The sequence below is a fragment of the Rutilus rutilus genome (assembly GCF_951802725.1).
Source record: "Rutilus rutilus genome assembly, chromosome: 21".
Lineage (NCBI taxonomy): Eukaryota > Metazoa > Chordata > Actinopteri > Cypriniformes > Leuciscidae > Rutilus > Rutilus rutilus.
The window spans coordinates 24,125,941-24,148,825 of NC_140226.1; the positions used below are offsets into that span (position 1 = coordinate 24,125,941).

General features: G+C 37.4%; 1 protein-coding gene across 1 annotated transcript in view; it reads left to right on the plus strand.

The window, feature by feature from the left end:
• Window positions 1–22,155, plus strand: part of ldah (lipid droplet associated hydrolase) — a 40,421-nt gene extending 18,266 nt beyond the window's left edge. The window contains exons 4-7 of the mRNA XM_084392798.1: window positions 4,012–4,178; window positions 8,389–8,629; window positions 17,888–17,970; window positions 20,705–22,155. Coding sequence (XP_084248924.1) covers window positions 4,012–4,178; window positions 8,389–8,629; window positions 17,888–17,970; window positions 20,705–20,896 — 683 coding nt within the window. The 3' untranslated portion in view covers window positions 20,897–22,155. The remainder of the gene's footprint in view (window positions 1–4,011; window positions 4,179–8,388; window positions 8,630–17,887; window positions 17,971–20,704) is intronic.
• Window positions 22,156–22,885: the final 730 nt, after the last annotated feature.

Genomic DNA, 22,885 nt, shown 5'->3' on the forward strand with positions numbered 1-22,885 from the left:
ATACTTAGTTTTGAGTTGTATATTGTGTAGGTCTCCTGCTAACTGGTTAAATCACATTATTACTGTCTTACTGAAATACTTCTGCTAATCAGTTGTGGGCCACTATTACCTAAAACTGTGTCTAATGCAGATTGTCTGTCGTTCTCACTACTTTGAGGAAAGATTAAGCATGGAGCAAGATTTGTTTTACCAACGTTTATGTTACATCAGTCATTCACATTAGAGCTCGGCTAATGTAGGCTATGCACTGTTATTGATACAGTTTCCACATGTTCACCGCAACAAATTAGAAAAATACTCTGTAGTAAAATAATCGGTTTGTTGATGGACATGCACTTGTTAATGCTGATGGTGAGGAATTACAGTTGCAACATCTCATAATGTGCCATGTACCTCAAACTGAGTAGTGCATCACTGAGAAACGTCCTGCTCGCGTCGTCCTTGCGATGGAGGTTCGGGAATTAGTTATTCCAGCGTTTCATCATCGCACTCGCGCTCGGATTGATATGGTAAAATCTACATCATTGTTCGTTACTGTGTTTAGTCTACGGTGTAGGAAGCCTCAGGACAGCTGACGTTGTTATGCCAATGGCCGTTTTGGTTTTCGACACGCGCGCTGTACGCGGTAAACCAATCACAACAGACTGAGCTGTCTGGCCAATCAGAGCAGAGTAGTTCACGGAAAGGAGGGATTTAGAGAGATTGATTCATCTGACGAGTCGTTTGAGAATCATTGAAAATGATTATGTGCAAATGTATATTATGAGAAAATGAAACAGTTTTTTTTACCTTTGATGCATGTAAACCTGTTGTAGGAGAACATTAGGAAACTTTAAAATAGCATAATAGGGGCACTTTAAGTCCAAATTGACCCCATTTAGTTTCTCAATGCACGTTATTTGTCTTATTATGCTCAATTCAAACAGCGCGCATTATCTAAAGTAATATCAAAATGTTACATGGTAATATAAATGTTCATATAATTATGATAGTAATAACATATCAGTTGATTTAAAAAGAAGCATTAACATTGGGATATGTTGAGATGGTTTTGAGGGTGAAATGAATCTATAGCATCTACATCCCAATCAAAAAAGTAGTCCTCCACCCTTTCACTTGGTAATGTTATTTCATGTTAACTTTAAATTGTGTTTTGAGTGATACTGTATTTGTCATGTGATTTATTTCTTAACACAACGCAGGCAGCTAATAAAAACAACTAAAAAGCGTTGTTAATAGGCTATTATATGAAATGGAAAATAGGGTTTATTAATAATGAATATATAATGTAATATAGGAAGAATTCTTTTTTGTAACCATCTTTCCAGCAGTTCAAGATTGCTTTAATGTAGATGAATTTAGGTAGGTCATTGTAGCTGGATGTTGGTTTTGTATATGTAGGATAGTCTTTAATGTTCATGAGGTAATCCTGAGAGGCCGCTCATTGTGTGAACTGGTCTCATTGGTGTTTGGGCTCTGAGCTCATAGTGCCCCTCTGTGCTGGTAGATAAACATGTAGGGCCCCTTTGTAGGCAAACTTCAGTGGGAACCTTCGGGAAAAAATCAAGATCAGATTTGGAAAATGGGAAATGAGGGGTAAGGAGTGGTTGGGGAGAGCTAAATGTGTGTGCATGCACAGGTCACTGACTTCACTGCTCAGTGTCTGATCTCTCGCTTGTATTCATGAATGAAAATAGCCCTGGATTGAGAGCCTGTCAGTACTTTAAAAAAAATATTATTGGTTAAAAAGTTTTTCCTAAAATGATGTGTATGCTGTAGAGTTTGTCACCATTTAAGGTCCTACTCAGCATCCTAAAACTTTCATAATAACCAATAAATACTTATAATAAAGAAGTGTTTCATGTTCATCAAGGCTGCATTTACATCAAAAATACAGTAAAACAGTAATAATGTGAAGTATTATTACAATTTAAGAACTGTTTACTATTAATATGTAATTTATTCCTGTGATCAAAGCTGAATTTTCAGCATTGTCTTCAGTGTCACATGATCCTTCAGAAATCATTCTAATGCTGATTTGCTGCTCAAGAAACATTTGAAACCAGTATGCTGCTTAATGGCTTTGTGGAAACTGTGAATCATCTTTTTCCAAGATTCATTGATGAAAAGTTGAAAGTTGAAAGGAAGAAATAGAAATAGAAATATTTCGTAACATTATAACTGTCTTTACTGTGACTTGATTGATTGATATGCCCTTGCTGAATAAAATCTTATCTTTTTATCTTATCTTCTCTTGACCTCAAACCTTTGAATGGTAGTGTATAACATCAACATTTTAGGCTAAAGAGCATCTGTCAGAAAGATTACTAGATAGAGCAGATTCAAACAGTCGTTTGGGAAATAATAATTAACTCATAACTCATAATACATGAACTGATTTTTTTGGTTCTGTGAACTTGTCAAAAACATATCCATATTTATGTTTATACATTATGTTATACATCTTGTTTATAGCCACAGAATCCACAAACAACTCATATTATCTCTCTTTTTCATCACATGCCATTTGACCTTTATGATGATGTTTGGCAGTGATTTTTGCCTATAGCAATTTTCCATCAAACCCAAAACCCAGCTTTAAGCTGTAATGCACATATGGCACACAGTTTTGAATCTTGCATTTTGTCTCAGGCCCCTCTTAATGTGTATGTCTTTTTTTCACCCTGTCTTATCTTATCATTCTTGTACATCCACTGGTATTTTATGCAATGAAAATGATTTAACGTTTTGAACTTTTTGAATGGGTTTCATTGGTTCCTCCTCCCTTCGGCTTCCTTTTTATCTCTGCTGCATGTTTCTGTACCTTAAGGTCATATGAACTCCTTTTGGTCTTAGTGGTCCCCCTCCTGCTTCTCCGGCACCCCCACCCCCTTTCATTTTTTTAAAACTCCATTTTTATCTTCTAAAAAGATGTGAAGGTCAGTGGAGGTAGCGGATCTATTTTACTCTACTGAACACTACATTAAAGCAATGTTAAAACAAATATTGGATATTCTTGCAAAAAAAGATAATTAATTTCTAAAATCAAACAGATTTTATTAAAAAATATATATATATAGTAGTTATATATATATATATATATTATATATAATATATATATTTGGGGGTGTCATTTTATAATATGTTGCCTGTACAGCAATTTATAAAAATATGTTAATTTGTCTTTCAACAAGAGTCCAATCTGAGGTAATCTACGAGACCATTAGGATTTGTTATTCCAGCACTTCTCATCATAAAACAGGTCTAAGTAATTAGCCATGTGCAACTACGTCAGTTGAGATATCTTTATTATTTTAGAAAGAGGAGAAGATGCAGTGTGCTCCAGAAACCATATATTGTGAGATGTCTCATGAAGGAGCACTTTGTCTATTTATGTCTTGAAGCTAATTTGAGTTATTTCTCTCTCCCCTCTGGTACTCCTCTCTCCCCCTGTCTCATCATTAACAGTTCTGCTCTCATAACTCATCACAGTGATAAATGCCTCAGCCTCACCCCACCTCAGTCCAGCTTCTTCTCTCTTCTTCTGTCATTCTTTTGTTTCTGTACAGTCCATTGTCTTTCTAATTCTTGCCCTTTCTCAGGTTCATACTGGTGAATTCAGCACCTGTAGGAAGATATTAATATCAAAGCCTGCCAAGCATTATCAGGATCTCCAGTTACTGCGATTATTCAATAGAGCGTAATTTTACTCCTTTCCAAAGAAATAATGAAGAACAAGATCAAGATGATGAAAGAAAACTTCTTATATGGAGCTCTTAACAATTTAAAGTGCCTTCTGGATCCTTTACAATTCACGTTCAGCTGTGATCGGAGCTCCACAATCGATCAAACTAAGCAGCTTTGTCTAATTATGTTATTTGCTGTATTTACTAGTTCTAGGTCATGATGAAAGTATTGGCAACGGTCCTGGCCACCATGTGATGATGTACAATGTACATTGGGTTTGGTGTGAGAGCTTTATTCTTTTTTTCCCCTATTTTTCCTTCGAAGATGCGTCTGTGACAGAGAAGGATGTTTTTGGGCTAGATGGGCAGATTGAACACAAGCTGGCCTTCCTTCGAAAGCATGTGCCTCGGGGGACCAACCTGCTGCTGATTGGCCACTCCATCGGTTGCTACATCATCTTGGAGATGATCAAGAGAGACCCAGATCTCAAGGTATAAGCACCTGGATGAGAAGGCATTCACTGAACTAAAATGCAGTTAATGTAGCACACACCTTACCAGTTGCTGGATATGGTCTGTTATTTTCTATAAATAATCTTATAATAATTAAATGTTGCAACACAATAAATGCATTTATCTGATTTGGAGTTTAAACTGAAGGTAAAACGTATTTAGAGGAATTTACGTATTTAGAGGAATTTCAGCACATTCAAAGTCACCAATTTACATGATTGAATAAAATCACAGGCCCCTATTCACATTTATTAACATCCTTGAAAACCTATATATTTGCTCATTGTGAATTGAAAAAAAAGTTCCCCAATGACCGCTGACCCACAACCTCTTTCCTGTTTCTGTGCCCTGTCTAGAGTCTATCTACTGATTCTATTCGATTCTCCACATTAAACAGCATTGTACTGCTGTCTACAGAACCACCTCAGCGATTTGAAACTTGGCATTGTCAGCTCAGCGAGACAATGCCAATCAGCAGCATAATAAAACACTTCTGTTCCCTTTTCTTGCTGTGTAAAAGGTCAGGAGATTAAATAACATGGAAAAGAACCTTGATTTTCTTTCTTCCTCTGGGGTTTTCCTGCTCTAAGATGTGCTCCTTATCATTTTTTATTTTCAAGCATTTTCTCTACCCAGAAATCTTTTCCTTCTTCTCTCTTAACATCTTTTTTAGTGTTTGCCCTCACTAGTGGTGTGTTTTCCTCCTGGCAAAGGGAAATGGATTTTAGCTACATTAATGGGGCCAGTGCAGTTATGCACCACTTTTTTTGCAGTGCGATAAAAATATGTTCTGATAGTTTTGGAGACATTCCACATCCAAACCACTTTTAGTCTAGACCTAAAGCTGGTCTTTTTTCTCTTTAATGATGACACAACCTCCTAATCACACTCATCGATTCGAAGGTCCTCTTTCATAATTTATTAAAAATATGCTTCATTCCAGGTAATTAAAACATTGCCAACCATTAGACCTTTTGCTTCTTTCAAAATTCGAATCTGTTCTTTTTAAATTATGGCGTGGCTCAGAGAAAACATGCACGAAAGGAGAAAAGATTTTCTCTAGTTCCAGATTGCAGGCTGCCAGGAAGCCAACCTGGTGATTATGCCTGGTAACATATGATGTGTGATAATCAGAAACTGTTACTATGGGCTCTAGATATTTATTTTGGAGTAGAAGAGAACAGTCTGTGTAAATGATGATAGGGGCTTCTTTAGTGCTCTTCTGGAGGAGAAGCTTTGCAGATTTCAGCTTCAAACCAGGAGCAGCATGAGGTAGGTTGGAAAACCTTCCTAAAACTTGAGGAAGTGTTTGATTCACTGCACATGGAGGTGCTAAATTGTTTGTCTCTGTCATGAGTCCAGTTCAAAAGTCTTCCCTGTTGCCTTTGAAGTACTTACTTGTTGTAACAAAGTGACACCGTATATGTGCCAGTTGTAGAATAGATGGTCTAAAGAGAGCAATTGATTTGTTGCTGTGAGGCTGCTGCAGGAATTGGAAATCTACAGTCCTTTTTCCAGCCAACACCTCAGCCTGAGGTAGAGCGCTAGGGACCTTTAGGTGAGGAAAGTGCTTTATGACGACTCCTGCTGCAGCATCTTGCCTTGTGCCCTGCAAAGGTGATGTCATTTCCTATGTTGTTTGCATAGATGTAAAGTTTGATTTAACAGCTGTTGGCTGAAGTGTTGCTTTGCATTTTATTAGTGTCATATACATGTTGGTTAATTACTCTGATTGCAGTTAAAAAATAGATTAAAGGAACACTCAAGTTCCCCTGACACAAAAATGTGTCTTTCTCTTCCCAGACATGAGGACTTGGATGTGTGGCTTAACTTGTAGGCAAGTGTGTCACAGCGTTCTGGGTGGGCCTCTGTTTGGGGAGCAGAGGTCAGACCGACAGTCCTGAAGTATTGGTGTGATTTCATACTTTACTCAAATAAAACATCGTTACAGTCACAGCTTGAGCCAAACACAAGCGTAAACATTACAGCACACAGACCTGTCTCATATTACCCTCACAACATCTCCAGATTTTAATGCTCCCAGACGTGACCATGGACTGTCCAGCCCACTGGAGTCACACGGTTGTGAAAACTCAAGATTTTTTGGTTGTTCGGTCTGGCACGCAAAGGGCAGTGGTTTCTCTCAGCCTGGTAGAACGTGAGGGGCATGATGGCCTGGCTTGGTGCATTCATTCATCAAAATGAAAGTGACATCATGGGATTTCCCTCCTGCTTCCCATCAGGATCCATGAGGAAATGACCAGTCTTTTCCTAAGGGTAGCGGTGACAAGGTGCTTTTGACTTCAGGTGGACCTTTTCACACACTTCCAACAGAGTTCAATACATCGCCCCTTTCCTCTGCAAGGCATCAATCGAAGGGACGGAGTGGTGCTAACGTCGTTGCATCACGATTACCATTGAGATACTCACTGTTAGTGGTTGAGTTGAAAGAGATGTGGTCTGGACTGCCGTATGATCCATCATGCTGTCTGAAGCTCCAGTAGATCTGTGCATCATTAACATTCCTCCACTATCAGATTGCACCCTCACATCACAGATCCGTGGAAGTCAGATTGTGACGTTTAAACTCTCTTCGCCCCTTCTCCAGATGCAGATCGCTCCTTCCCCCTTCCTGACCTCAGCAGTACCAGAGAAGAAACCCTCTAGAAGTAGAAGTGCGTGTGTGTACGACTGGCCGTCTGTCTCTCTGATTAAAGAGCCACTCCCAGAGACTCTGTCAGATTTTTCTGTGTTCTTTGTTACATTCCTGTGACCTCCAGGAAGAGGAACTGCTTCTTGTCAAAAGCACTACTTGCACATCAAAGATCACCTGCTCCGCACACAACTCCCTCTTCTTCACCTTTCCCTTTCTCTTTCTCTTTCACTGCCTCTCTCTTTCTCTCTCTCTCTCTCTATTTGTCTGACAAATGATGGGCATCAGGATGAGCAGTGAAAGGCCGATGAAAAGTATTATGTGAGAGGTTTGTATGCTTCCTGTATCCGTATTTGTATTAGATAGCTGTGTATAGATTTATTAGTGGCCACTATCACTAATACTATTACTCGTACTTAGAGCACCTTAGTAGCTGCATTGTAGAATCCTGACAAACAAAGGATTCTAACATTCTAACAAAACACCCTACAAACTGCACTGCAACAAAACATCTTAGCAATTGTATAGCAACCTGCTAACAACTGCCCAGAACATCTTACTAACTAGATAGTAGAGTCTTAGCAACCACCCAGAACACCGTAAGTTTTACAAGCATCATTCACATTCACTCCAGAAAATGTAGTTTATAGTTGAGTAAACTGTATAGATTTTTTCTTCGCACACATAAACAGAGCAACTAATTTGACCTCCATTCTGAAATTGGCTCAATTGTAATTGTTATGACAGAGGAACTCTGGGATGTGAATCGCTCATCCATTCGGATTTTGATATCTTTCCCACTGACAGCAATGTATATTTTTCAGTTCCTTAAGGCCCATTTCAGATGATAAATTCAGCGGCTGCAGAACTTTGCCCGTTCGCCTGTTGCTGGGGCGTGATGAAACCAGCACTCTTTCAGGATTGCAGAACTAGCTGAGTTTGAAGTTTAGTGGTTTGAAGCTGAATAGATTGCATTTGGCACTGCTGACAAAGAATTGTGCTGGCTATCACATATTTTACACAAGAGAATTGAAGATATTGCACTGTTTAGTTTCATTGAAAAATACTTGGCTGCAACTGCAAAGGATTGTAGAGACAGATGAAGCACATCCACTCTGTCTTACTCACTGAATGAGTCTAGCTGCCTTCTACTCAATGGCCAAACAGAGGCAGGTGTTTCCTGTTTCTGGAAGTCTCTCTCTCTCCTCTCTGTTCCCTCCTTCCCTTGTCTCTCCTATCAATTTCATAATATAGCGAGAGCACAGACACGTCATTTTTCTTAGCTTGATAACTCTTAAGCATTGAAATTAAGACATGTCATTTGTTATGATTATAAGTGCTTGCAATGCTGTCGTAAATATTATGCGTTACATCTCAGTATGTAACATATTGTTTGGCTGTTCTTGGTTTTCTGTGTAAGTGTCAGTTACTTAACATGACCAAATGTAAATGGGCCAAGAGAAAGTGCAGGAATTGAAATAGTTTTTCTGACCCTGGTTCATTTAAAAAATCTCCATATGTACTTCTCATCCTTAGGTTGTAAAGGCAGTGATGCTCTTCCCCACGATTGAGCGCATGGCCTGTAGCCCTCAAGGAAAGGTCATGACCCCTGTGCTCTGTCGACTGCGGTACGCCTTCTATTTGCCCATCTTCCTGCTCTCCCTCCTTCCAGAGAGGCTGAAGATCAGCATGGTGCATCTGGCCCTGAGGAATTTATACACACTGGACACCTCCATCATCCCATCCACCGTCAGCCTGATCAATGTAGACTGTGCTGGTGAGTTTCCTTGTGTTCCCAACTGTAAACTTTTTACTGTATTGTTTGAATAGAACAAGCTATAGAATGCACTATAATGTGTATTGGGTGGTTTGATATATTGATCGAACAATGTTTTTTTCAATAGCCAATTGATAGGCAGCCAATATACATTTATATATATTTATAATTGTATATGAATTATGTGTGTTTCTATGTGTCTATGTGAATATATATGTAAACCTTCATTGTTTGTTAATTAAAGAAATTAGTTCAGTGTAGGACTCATAGCTCGGTTTAACTCATTTTACCATAATTTATCAGTTATTCCATCATTTTAATCCATTTTGCAAAATTTCCCCCTCCCTCAGAAAGTTATTTGGCCCAGAAATATCTACTGGTCATGTTTTTTTTCTTGTTGGGATGCATCTCAGCGTTTGATAATCTTTTGTAGCATCTGCAATATTCTGAGCACTATTAGACACTGCTGAAGTGTAACATATTACACTTTAGGTTGTCTCACGCAACCTTTCTGTTCACCTCAGTGATGTCCCCTCAGGTCTCCATTTCCATCTCTCTCAGTTAGGAGTCTGCTCCAAAGATCTAATCCTTGTTTCAATGAGGTGCTGAAACCTTTCAGAAGTTCACATGTTGGCATCCCTCCAAACCTTGACTGTTCAGATGCGTTGCTCTCTCTTTTTATCAGACGATAAGAAGTATATCACCACTTCAAAGATGACTCGGCCGATTTAGTTGAGATAAAGTCGAGGCCGCAGAGAGGGAAAACGCAAATAATATTTGAGTGGCAGCCAAGAGAGCAGTATCTCACAATGTTTTGAATAAAGTTTTATTTATCATAACTCATATTTGATCTCCAGGGCTTTCTGTACATGAACTAATGGTGCAGATGAAGTGTTGTGAGTAGGAGTAATTAAGAGGCCTCTCCAGCGAGCAAGAGAGCGAACGGACCGCTAACGCAGTCTCTCTCTAGGTGAAAGGCTGAGTGTTTTCCCTGTCTGTCCTGGGAGGAGAGTGATGGATGTTGTGATGGCCGGAGAGTCTCTGCCAAAGAGGCCTCAGTCGAGCCCAGAGGCATTAGTGTGAGCTCCACTCTCTAGTCGCTCTGAAGAACCAGTTTTCTCACTCGCTCGCCCTTCTTTTCTCCTTTTTGTCTGTTTTTTATGCTGTCAGCTCTACCTTTAGTTTCCTTCTCCCTGTGTTGCGCAGGGATTTGGAGGTTTGCTTCTGACAGTGCTTGTAAGCATGCTTTTAATCATTAGCACTTCTCATGTAGTGTCAATTGGAATGGATTTTGCTTTTGCAAAATGTTCAAGTGAAAATTTCCTCCCCTTTCCTTATTAAAAACCAACAAATGTTGGAATACTGCTGCAAGGAAGTTTAATCTCTTGTTATTCATCGAAAAGGCCAGGTGGTCCTGTATGTACACATGTGCATGCGTGCGTTTTGTACCATTGAGTGCTGGCCCGTGACTGCATACGAAAAGCTGCTCTGACTCTCTGTCTTGTATTACATCCGTAATTAATGGCGAGTTGACAGACTTAATTAAGAAAGCATGTTGCTATTAGCTGGAACTTCCTGGGCATATTTAAGGATTTATTTGCTCAGAAATCCCTTTCCTTGAAACTGAGAATGTTGATATTTTGATGTTAACTGCATGTGGAGCATGCACACAGTGTCTGTCATGCAGACATCAAGGTTCTGCATCTAGGAGCGTAAACGTCAATGAGGCGTGCCTGCTCGCAGATCCACAGGGAAAGTGGCTATGTAACGGCCTCTAATATGCTTTATCCTTTCAGTAGTCTGCAACACTCCACTTCACACAGCTTCTGTTTTCACTCACCTAACTACTTATGCCAGTTCTCATGACACGGTTTTATGATTGAACACTTTTGCACTCTTCTATCCAGGCTTCTGTTGGCCTCATTTATGAGAAGCGGGAGATTTGACCCACCATCTCTGGAGATGCAGTTTGAACTCCTCCGTCTTTAGTTCCTTTAGCTGTTCCGATCATAATTTGACTCACCTGGGAAAGCGGGAAAACAGAGCGTAGCGGCAAGTAGCTCCCTTTCCTGTTAGAGCGGAACAAAGTTAACGTCGACCTGATTTTGGAACCTAGAGGCTAAACTCTTATCTGCCACCTTACTTTTGAGTCATATTCACTTCCTCCTCCGGCCACCTGTTTCTGCTTATATGTGGAACACCTTTACATTGCTAGACTTATTACTGAACAAAACACAAAATTGCTTGGCTGTTGATCAATTGTTGTTTCTTCCTGCATTTTCTGTTCATCATAGATTTTTAAAACAATGGGAACATCTAGCAGTACATTACTGTAACTTCCTTCTTGTTTTTTCCAGCAAGTGTTTAAATTAACATTTTTGTCATCATTTAGCCTACTCATTCTCAAGTTAATCCAAACCTGTATGACTTTTTCTTCTGTGGAACATAAAATAAGATATTTTACGAAATATCTCAGTGTTTTTTTTTTGTCTTTGCAAAAAGTGGTCACCAAAACAGTTTTGTTACCAACATTCTTCAAAATATATTTTGTGTTCTGTAGAATAAAGAAAATCATACCGGTTTGGAACGAGGATGAATAAATTCACAGACGTTATGCTAGTATTTGCCTGCACATCACCATTAGATGGAGCAGGACACAATAAAAAAGATGCAGTGCTCAATGTGGCGACTAAAAAGTGCATCTTATACTCATTGTAACAGTTATGCAAAAACAAACTGGATCATATTTAATAGCTTCAAATAAGCTGTTCCACAAAACATAATGAAACCTCTTGGAACAAGTTCAGATTGGTTATTTTAATTACACTTATTATAACTTAGGCTACACTTACACTTTATAAATGTATATACAAGTACAAAGAAGCTTGTTGCATCTGTTTTCAGTGTGAAAGTATTAGTTCAGCCAAAAATGAACATTATCTCAGAATTTACTCATCCTCAAGCCATCCTAGGTGTATATGACTTTCTTCTTTCAGCCAAACACAATTGGAGTTATATTAAAAAAATATCATGTCTCTTCCAAGCTTTATAATGGGAATGAGAAGCGCCTGAGATTTTAAAGCTCAAAAAAGCACATCCATCCATCATAAAAGTAATCCATACAGCTTCAGGGGGTTGATAAAGGCCATGTGAAGTGAAGCTATGTGGTTTTATATGAAAAATATCCATATTTACACCTTTATGAACTTGAATCACTGGCTTCCGTACACGAGTCGCGTTCCGGCCGAAGTGCAGGGGATAGAGTAAAACAAAACGTGTGGACGAATGTTACCGGAAGCTATAAATAGGGATATTTTTGAAGGATTTTTGATATATATTTTGAAGCTTCGCTTCAGAAGGCCTTTATGAACCCCATGGAGCTGTACATTTATGATGGATGGATGCGCTTTTTGTGCTTCAAAATCTCAGTTACTATTCACTCCCAGTATAAAGCTTGGAAGAGCCAGGATATTTTTTTAAATAACTTTGATTGTGTTTGGCTGAAAGAAGAAAGTCATATACACCTAGGATAGCTTGAGGGTGAGTAAATTATAGGATAATTACATTTTTGGGGGTAAACTAACCCCTTAAGAGTTAAACTGCAATATATTTGGTTTTGACTATCCTGCAATTTGTTTTGTTTTTTTATAAAGATTTAAATGTCATCTCTTGTTATCTTACTGTCTATAATGACCACAGAACTGATGAGAACTTGATGTTTGATTTCATTATCTGTTGAATGTTTGAAGGATGAGGATTTTCACATACATCATTTACTCCATTTGAAAATCATTGTATAATACAATCGAGTGTCGAGACTTGATCATGTAAAAGCTGAATACACAGATTCCTGATTTTCCACACTTCATAGAGCGTTGTGCTGCCTGATATTGAAGGTTTGTCATTTTATGACATTGTGTCCATGGGCTAGTCATTTATATTATTTTTATATTATTATTTTACTTGAGATCCAAGAACCACATCTGCAACTCTTGTGTTGGCCCAGAGGGCAGTAAAAATCCCTCAAAAATGTGTTTTTTTTATTATTATTATTCTCATCCAGTATGTAACAACAGTCATTTTCTCATTGTGGTTTTTGATATGTTGCAGAACAGTTGACCCTCTCTAATAATAGGGTCATGCTGAAATTGTAATCTCTTTAAAAGTTGTTTACATAGTCATAACTGAAGTAGCTATCGTTCATTTCATAACCACGGCATCAGGTGTGATCTGTCATGAAAAAAGAACAAAGTGTTGAATAGGAATATCCTGTTCATTAGGGGTATGAATGAAAATGTGATGACATTATAACGCAAGGTTTGTTTATTAGAGTAACTCCCCAAAATGTCTGCTCTCCGAACTACTTGAGATGCAATGGATCATGACCACCCACCTTGTGTTCTTTTTAACGTAATGAAAAAAGAAATCTGTATTGTATTTCAGTTTATGTGGATTTCTATTACGACATGTGTTATTGAATTGGAAGGGAGAATATAATTGTCACATTCGCTTAGCTCTTTTAAAGGGAAATATAATAAAGAGAAGCACATTGCGACTTTGTGGTCTGTGCAAACGGTGGAGAAACTAGACTATACGCTGTTCTTTCTGTGTCCGTGGACTTCAGACGGTTCTGCCGTCATGAACTTGTCTTGTTTGTGTTACTAATGCAAAGTGACTGGAAAAAAAGACGTAAATAGATGGTTTAAGAACCCAATAGGAATGTGTGGTGTAAAATAATTGGGAAGCAAATGCAAAGAGTATAGAGGCACATTAGGCACAGTGGAAGAAGAAAACGTTTTGTTCCCCATCGGCATCTTGAACTGAACAGGATGGAACATTTAAAAGCTTTTGTTTGTTTGTGAGGCTCACGCTGCCCCTTGAATCACTACAGTCTTTTGCAATTGACTTGTTTTTTATGAATCTTTGAAGATTAGGCATTAGTTTGATTTATTATTGAACATTTGGCTCAGTTATGAATTTATCACAGCTTGAGCTTGCACTGTGCATATAAGTTTTTGATATGAAATACTTTAGGGGAGTTGGCAATTTCAACATATACATTTACTATACAGCAACTTTTTTTTAAATGAAAAATTCATAATTTATGAAAGTATGATGACCTGATATTCATTGAAATCTTGATGTTAATGAAGAAAGTCCATAGACGCGTCGTGTGTCAACTGCCCGTCTTGATTTTGTGCCTTGCCACATGGAGGTACCCAGGACACTGAAATATCTGCACGTGTTTGTCTGTTTGCGTCTTTGTGGGTCTGTGTCCGCGTTTTTGCGCCCAGATCCCTCGGTTCTACCTCTCCAGACAGTTGTTAACTAGGTGCATGTGTGAGGATGTGTAAAATTGACTGGAATGCTGTGCCCTGCCAAACCCCCCATCCCGATACCGTGAGATAGAACAGGGGATGTCTCGCAGATCGCTGCCCCAAGACTGGCACACCCATCTCCCTCAAAAGATCTCAACCTCTCTTTTTCCCCCTACCTTCTCCTCATGGGTTTTTCCTCCTATCTGTCATCCCACCTTTTCAATTTATACAACACTTTAATATGCGAAGTGTATCAATGGACTGTGATGATTATGAAAGTAATTGTCACACAAATAAGGTTAACATTCTCTACTTTGACTGTCACTTACAGTGTGTTCACACACAACTTAAGGGAAAGTCATTTATTTACGTTAAACTAGTAGACATAAAATGTTTTCTAAACTGATATTTCATAGGGTTGTAAAACATAAATGTAATATTCTAAATGTAAAAATTTCTTAATAAAGTCCACTCTCATTTCACACTCTTGATTTTTTTTTTTTTAACCCACCCACCTGAATATTAATAAGAGGTCTGTCTGTCTGTTTGTCCGTCCGTCATCACAGAATAATGATTCTGTTCTAACTTTTTATGTATTTTCAGCAATTTAGCCTTCATTTCTCGTAAAAAAAAACATTGTTTTTAATGTTTTTCATTCCCTATCTAAAGAAATGGTCCCATCTACTCTTTTCATTGCATTTGATTACTTCATGTAATTTCGTGAATTTAAATCAGTAAAGTGGATTGCTCTGCATTCACAAAGTAACAACCTGTATCAAGGATTTAGAATTAATCAAGCTCTTTAAGTACCAGAAATATGTCAACTTAAAATTTTCTTATTTGGATATAATGATAATATGTAATTGAGATTTAAAGGGCACAATGATTGCAGTTATCTCACATATCATGATTTTATCGACAACAGGCAACAGGCCTTCCTTATTATTTACTTACGTTCAAAGATTCTTGTATTTGAATCATAGGGTAAAGGTAGTGGAAATGCAGTGAACTTTACTCTTCTGTAAAACCCTCTAGTTTAAACACCCTCTGATCCAGTTTACCTCAGTGGGTGGAGATGTTGTTTGTGATGTGTTTAGTGTAATAAAATTAGATGCCTTAGTAAGTCTTCTATGTGTTCATTGTGTTCTATGGCAAATATTTGTTTGCACCTCATCTCAAATGACTCATGTCTCCCTTTAGTACACATCAAAATGCAAAGGAAAGCTTACATATAACTTTAACATTTATTTGGAAGCAAAAAGCAGCCAACCCAAACACTTAAGTGACTCTGAAACCTCTCTGATGCTGGGAATAAAGGAGACATTCTACCATGAGTCCCTCTTGCTCAGTTCTTTGAAATATGACTGGCACACTCTGTTTTCTTTTTTGTGTGAAGGCATGCATTGAAGGAAGTTACAGATCAGACCTGAAGCTAGATTTGAACTCTTTAATGATTGGTTGTCATGGTCTTACTAAGATGTTTAGCACCAAAAAGCACATGTTTTTTTTAGCATGTTGCTAGGCTGTTGCTATGGTTCTGGGGGTTGTTTACTGGCCCAAATAAAAATAACTCGCCTCCAATTATCCATGATATTCTATTGATATGCATGTGTGTAGTATGAATACACTCTGGACATACATCCGCCATGTTGCCACTGTCATGTGACCTACAACATCAGATACACACTTTAGAATCTCAATAGAAGCAGTATCATCTGGGTATTTGCACTGTTTTATGAATACTTTGGATTCGATCATGGTACTAATTTGATGTACTGCTTTTTTGCATACTATTTAGTAGGGAAATATTCATACCAAGGACTGTAATAATTCTTTTCACAACCACCACTAATGAAATGTGGAAAAACCCTTCGTTTGCACAGAAGGCTTTCATTCAGTTTTTACCCATTTCCAAAAATCATTTCCTCTGTAAAAATATAGTGCTGAATTAAACTCTCCAGTCTGAAAGAGGAAACATTAAGAATGAATTTACTAATGAAACATGGCATAACTTTAAATTATTTTAAACATTTTTTCCCCTGTGCTTTTCTGCTTTGAGAAAGGGATAAAATTGATTACTTGCCTTTTTAGTATGTGGCTCTCAGTCTTGTGAAATGTGTTAACAGTGCTGGATGATATAGTACACGGCCATGATTAATATGATAGCATTAGAGCCGTGCGGATGTGTGATCATACCCACACTTCCTTTTCACTCAGTGGAAGCAAGTCATTTGAGGAGTTTTTCCTTACACACACACACACACACACACACACACACACACACACACACACACACACACACACACACACACACACACACACACACACACACACACACACACACACACACACACACACACACACACACAGATGCTTTCTTCATGCACCCACACACACACACACACACACACATGTACACACTTCCTCCATAGTCTGAGGGTGAACAATCATCAACAGAATGTCCTGATGAGAAAGGATATTAACACATCTCTTGGCCAAATGTTTGGCCCGCGCAAGATCAGGATCAGTCTCTTTGAATTGTTGCCAAGGGCATCAAGGTCAAGCAGCTTGTATTTGCTTATGAATCTCAAGATTGTGTGTGTGTGTGTGTGTGTGTGTGTGTGCGCTCCTGGTAAACCCTACATCATGGGGACAGAATGTGGACTGGACGTTTTTTTTGGTCTCCATGAGGAAAACAGCTTATAAATCATACTAAGTGATGTTGTTTGAAAATGTAAAAATGCATAAAGTTTTTTTTTTAATAGGTAGGTTTAGGTTAGGGGATAGAATATACAGGCAATGGAATGTACAGGCATGTATATTGGAATATATACTTGGAATATAATGTATGGAATATATGGAATGTCCCTATAAAACATAGAAACCCAACATTGAAGTTTTAATTTGTTTTTTGTTTTTTTCAAGTTTTATTCAGATTAATTCATTCAAAACTCGTCATTGTTTCTGAGGCAGATATTTTTGTAATCTAAATCTGTTTATATATAGTATATATAGTAAAGAGCAGCAAATTTCTTGAGCAGCAAATCAGCATATTAGAATGATTTCTAAAGGATCATGTGACCTTGAAGACTGGAGTAATGCCATCACAGGAATAAATTATTTTTTTATTAAAATAGAACACAATTACTTTAAATTGTAATACTTTTCTGTTTATACTGTAGTGATAAGTGACTTCTTTCAATAATATTTTACATTTTAACACACACACACAAATATATGTATGTATATATATATATAGATATATATATATATAGATATACATATATACATATACATACACATATACATATACATATACATATAGATATACATATATACATATACATATACACATATATATATATATACTCACCAGCTTCTTAGTTTATGTTTATTTATTAAGCATATTTATAGTGTTTTAATAAACCCTCTTTCCACCAAAAAACAAACAAACAAAACAAAACAAAACAGACACACACACTCACAAAAAAAAAGAAAAAAAAGAATGAAGTATAAAATCAATGGCATTTCTTTTAAATATCCACTCTGCAAAGCCTGCACGTAGAGACCTGGGAACACATCATATGAAATATTCACAAACGACATACGTCACTTCAGAGTTTGAACCCTAAATCAATGACATCATTGTGCATCATTAAACTGTTAGTAGGAGTGTACATCCAGTAAATATGAACGGGAACAGATGTAATCCTCATGAACTGGTTGCTGTTTCCGTGTTTGTACACGCACTGGCCTTTGAGGTTGTGCCGTTTTTGGATGTGTATTTAATTTTGATACTCTGCATGTTTAGTAAACCTTGCAGTGGCCGATGTGTAATGCAAATGTTTACAAAGTTCTGTTTGCACTACCTCATTTATTACAATTTTGTAATATGCTAATCCACATGCCTGTCTCTGTTGTTGTCTCTTTGTCTCTACAGCCAATGGTATGTACATGGGAAGCCAAGAAATGAGACTGGTTGTAGAAAGAGACAACGCAACTATTCGTCGACACCTCAGCAAGGTAATAAACAGTAGATTAGAGTGATGTACCAAATAAAAGCGGGACATGTTCAAGACATGGCCAAAAGCCGCAAACACTCATTTTAAATTAGCCTTTGTTTGGGAATCAATTCTATTAATCTTAATAAGATAACTTTTTAGTGATTTATTTCACATAAGAAGGAAGGAAGGATGGAATGAACAATATTTAAAGTGCTGTTTGAATAAAATGACAGTATAGACAAAATGGTGTAATCAAAAATGGTGTAATTATGCACATGTCAGAATTGATCAAGTTACTTTAAACAAACTCTATTCCCAACAGTCTCGAACTGATTTGTTGCTAATTCAAGAACATCTGTATCCTACAATGTATCTTACGAGATGTTGTGTTAGTCTATCACTCTCTCTATAATGCATGTTTTATTATTCAGTCAATATACACATCCAGTCTCTTCTAGAAATTCATTAAACTATGCATTATATTTAATATAAATAAATAGTACAATTATGTTGGGATATTACATTTCTCAAAAAAATTGATAAAGTGATAAATAGCCAATAAATGTACTATTTTGTCTCGAAATAATAATACAACAATCATTTCAATTGCTAGGCATCACGTAATAATGTACAGTATGAAAATGCATGTTTATTTTGAGATTGGCCAAAGATTGCATTTAACAGTGTTATTAAATTAATAATGTTTTTAAAGATTGACCTAAAATATAACATGATGGCTAAGGTAATCTAAATGTAAAAAGCATGCACAATTAAATATGGAAAATCAACTGATATATCGCCAATATTGCCTGTGGCCAAAATGTTGATGGATCACTTGTAGATGACTGTAATAAGTCATTTGTAGCCAACAGCATTGTTCCCCGTTGTTATTTGTTTTTACTGAAACAATCAGATGACACAGCTTTCCTTAATTTCCTACATATTAAGGGCGTTGAACAAACCTCTAAACATGTTAGACGCAGATGAAACCCATGCAGACTAACCCTCAGAGAGATGATAACCGATCAAAAGATATCAGATCTCAAAGCACGTTCCTCCAACCCACCCTTCCGTTTTCTCAATGGAAGCATGGGCGGAAGAACCATGTGTTCCTTTCAGTACTGTGGTGTGATGCAAAGCAGAGACTGCGTACACATGCTCCTGATGGTCTATATCTGTCATCAGTTAAAAAGGTGATATCGTCACCGCTCTTAAGAGTCACATTCTCGAGGCCTGCTTCTTATGTTACCCGTAGCACCTCGACTCGAAGTAATTCCTGGTCAAAGCGTCCGAAATTCCCTCGAGTCTGGAAACCGATCGAATGTTTTCCCGGTCTGATCTTTTAGCATCCCACCCATAATTCCACGGAGGAAGGAAGCTCTACTTTTCCGTCCATGTCTCTGACTACCATTGTCTGTTTGTCCGTATGGGTGTCAGAGTACGTGGCATTCTTTGGTATCGGCTTCGCAGTCCGTCTCGCTTGCCAATAGCGATGCTAGAATAATTTTCTTCCGAAAAAGCTGAAGGTGAAGACAGGAGGTCATATGTTTAAACCCCTCTCAGCCTTAAACCACATGCATCTGACTCCTCTATTAGATTTATGGGCTGTGGTGAAATCGATCAGGCCGACAGATGTAGAACCCATCATGATTAACTGGTACAGTCGGCAAAGGCTATACATTATGCAGTTTGTCAGAGAAATCATGCAAAGCAGTTGACAAGAGAATTTGATCTTTCTATTGTGTACGGCTCTCGAGGTCTCACCAATAAATAGCCTTTCGAAATCTGCACGGGTGGTTTTTCCTTTCACGTTGATGTTATTGGCATCATTCAGCCCAGGTTACGGAAGCCTAACTGAAGGAAATACCCTTCAAGTGTCCACACCGGTGTCTGACGGGACATGGTGGACGTAGCGGATTTAATGTCAATCTTTCTTATATTTTGTTTTCTTGAAATGCAATCTTAATTGTTTTCCCATTTGGAATCCCTCAGTTTGCTCCGCCTTCGTTAAAGACTTTCTCCATTCTGCTTTATAGATTTATGGCACATGATGAACAGTCTACTTTGATGTTTCATCTGCCAAATGATATTTGACTGATCATACCTTGTTTTTGACTAGGGCTGTCAGTTTACTAATTATTAATAATTAGTACAATTAATTATATTAAATAATTACCTATTTACTCATGCCCCCTGACCCAAACCTATTTTATTTTATTTTTCACGATTTTATTGTATTATAGCGTTATTGCATTATATTTTATAATTTTATCCTATTTTTAAATATTCATTTATGCAGTTACTTAGTGTATAATGTAATTCATTTGATTATATCTTTTAATTATTTGACAGCCCTAGTTGAATTCTTTTCACAAAGCAAAACGTTTTAGAGCTTTAAATGATGGCATGTGTCAGTCATTGATAGCGGTTTCTGAAATTATGAGGTGAGCTGAGGTGAGCTGAGGAATATGAAGGAGCACATACTATAAACTCCAGTGGTGGTCTAAGTTCCTATGCAAATCAAATGGGAGGGCTGCTACTTTTGTTATTCTTACATCATAGATTGTGCCTTTTAGAATGACTTATGGGGTTTTGTGACACACAGGTACTAGCTTTCTCTCAAATGAATGTCAGAAAAACTGAATTGTTGAAGCTCTGCTCTTATTATGATGCATGGTCATAGTGGTGAATCCCACATACAGTGTGGGAACCAACCTAAATCATTTTAGGTTTGTCTTTTTTGTCTTTTTCAGCTTATTTTTTACTATGGAGCTATGGACCACTGGTGCCCTGTGCAGTATTACCATGATATCAGAAAGGACTTCCCTGAAGGGGACATTCGCCTGTGTGAGAGGGGCATCCGGCATGCATTTGTCCTGGATTCAGGGGATGAAATGGCTAACATGACGGCTGAGTGGATCTTAGATGATTTGAGGACGCTCTGACTGCCAGAATAACATTTATTCAACTTGTCTATCAGACAGATATTCTAACTGAGCCCCCTGTGTGAGTTAAAAAAAAAAAAGACCATTATTTTAGAATGTAAGGCTAATTCACACTGAACCAACAGATCACCAGATTACAGTGTGTCACTTGTCAAACATTCCATGACCCGACAAATGCCAAATTAAGATGTTCATTCGGTGTCTGTTGCCGTTGGTCGGCGTGTCGGTGCAGTGTGAATTCCATGGTGACGTATCAAGCATATCACGTGTCCCTTCACAGTCACGATGGAGCTCCATGACTGATGTATTGGTGAGATTTCATTTTTCCTCAAAATATTCATGAACATGTTAATAGATTGTGAAATATATGATAATTTAATTCTCAAATATGTGTAAGTAAATGTATCTTGTCCTTCAACTTTTCAGTGTATTGCATAAATAATTTATTTTTGTGGAAATCTGTAATTTTCCAAACTTGACAACCAGACAAGTCACTTAAAGGTGCACTGTGTAATTTTTAGCGGCATCTAGAGGTGAGGTTGCGAATTGCAACCAACAGAAGTTACGGTGGCCGACAGGAAAAGATGTCGTCGTCTGAGACGGCAGAGAGTAGCCAGTTAAGCAATAAGGTTTCTTTACAAAGATAAATTAAGAAATTAGGTTTACTTAATTATTCAGTAAAACGATATGTTATTGCGAATATTGTTATTGTTAATCATTGTGTCAATGTTTTATTCGCTGACTTTAGCTAGCTTCTTTGCATGAAGAACAACAATAGTGATGAAACGCGTTTGTCCGTTTAGAGCTACTGTAGAAACATGTTGGCGCAAAATGGCTATTTCTATGTAAGGGGACCCACGGTGTATGTAGATATAAATGGCTCATTCTAAGGTAATAAAAACATAACGGTTCATTAAGTAAGGTCTTTATACACCATTGAAAACTTAGTTATGTAAATAATATTGCATTTCTGTCAATAGATCCTCCTAAATATTACACAATGCACCTTTAAGAACAAGATTCTTGTATACAACAACAGCCTGGCATGACGATGTTGTCCTCTTGATGGAAAATAATTTTTTCAACATAAAAAATGACATAAAGTTATTTTATAATAAAATGTGGAAAAAAAAATACAATAACATCAGTAAAAAAAAAACGTAATGTAAACTATACAGAAGTATAGTTTAATTAAAATTGTTAACAAATATGATATATTGTTAATAAAACATTTTGCAATTGAATCAATAAAAGCTTGTAAAGAGACATTGTCCAATTTTAGAATTTTTTGCAGTTGATTTCTGTCATTGGGAGAGAAATGTTGAATTTCTATGTATTTGCTATAATCATTTAGTATAGTTAAATTACAAATTACAATGTTTTGAATATTCAGTATTTGAGGAGGAAAGCTTTTGCTGAATATTGCTTTACCATCGTGTATCACTTGTGTATGATCTCTTGAACCTTTTCTTTTTGGTTTTTCAATGAAACGTTTTACACTTAGGACATGTTACATGTGATTTGATTTCTTTCTGAAGAGAAATTGTATTAATATGGCAGGAAATGCCTGTCCTAGCATGGACCACAATATTATGAATTTTAATGAAACTTGGGCTGACCCTGGTTAAAGGCAGAAAAATTATGCATATTTGAGCGCTCTCCACATAAATGGACCTCAACATTAACCCTGGATCATTTTTATTCTCTAGACTGCATCAGCAGGATTCTGGAATAGTGTTTTACCTGTAAAGCTGCTATTCTCTTAGCTTGAGACCAGTTTAGATTCTTTAGGCCCCAACTTGGCTCCGGACATATCCCAAGAGTTTGCTTTATGGTGAATGGGGAGCCAAAGCGGGACCTCTTATAAGAAAACCCGGCTGTAGGTTTGTTCTCCACTTGCATGGTTTCCTGGGAATTACCAAGTGAAATATTTTGACAGTTTACCTCAAATGCCCAGGGACCCGTAATGTTATTCAGTCCTCTAACCAC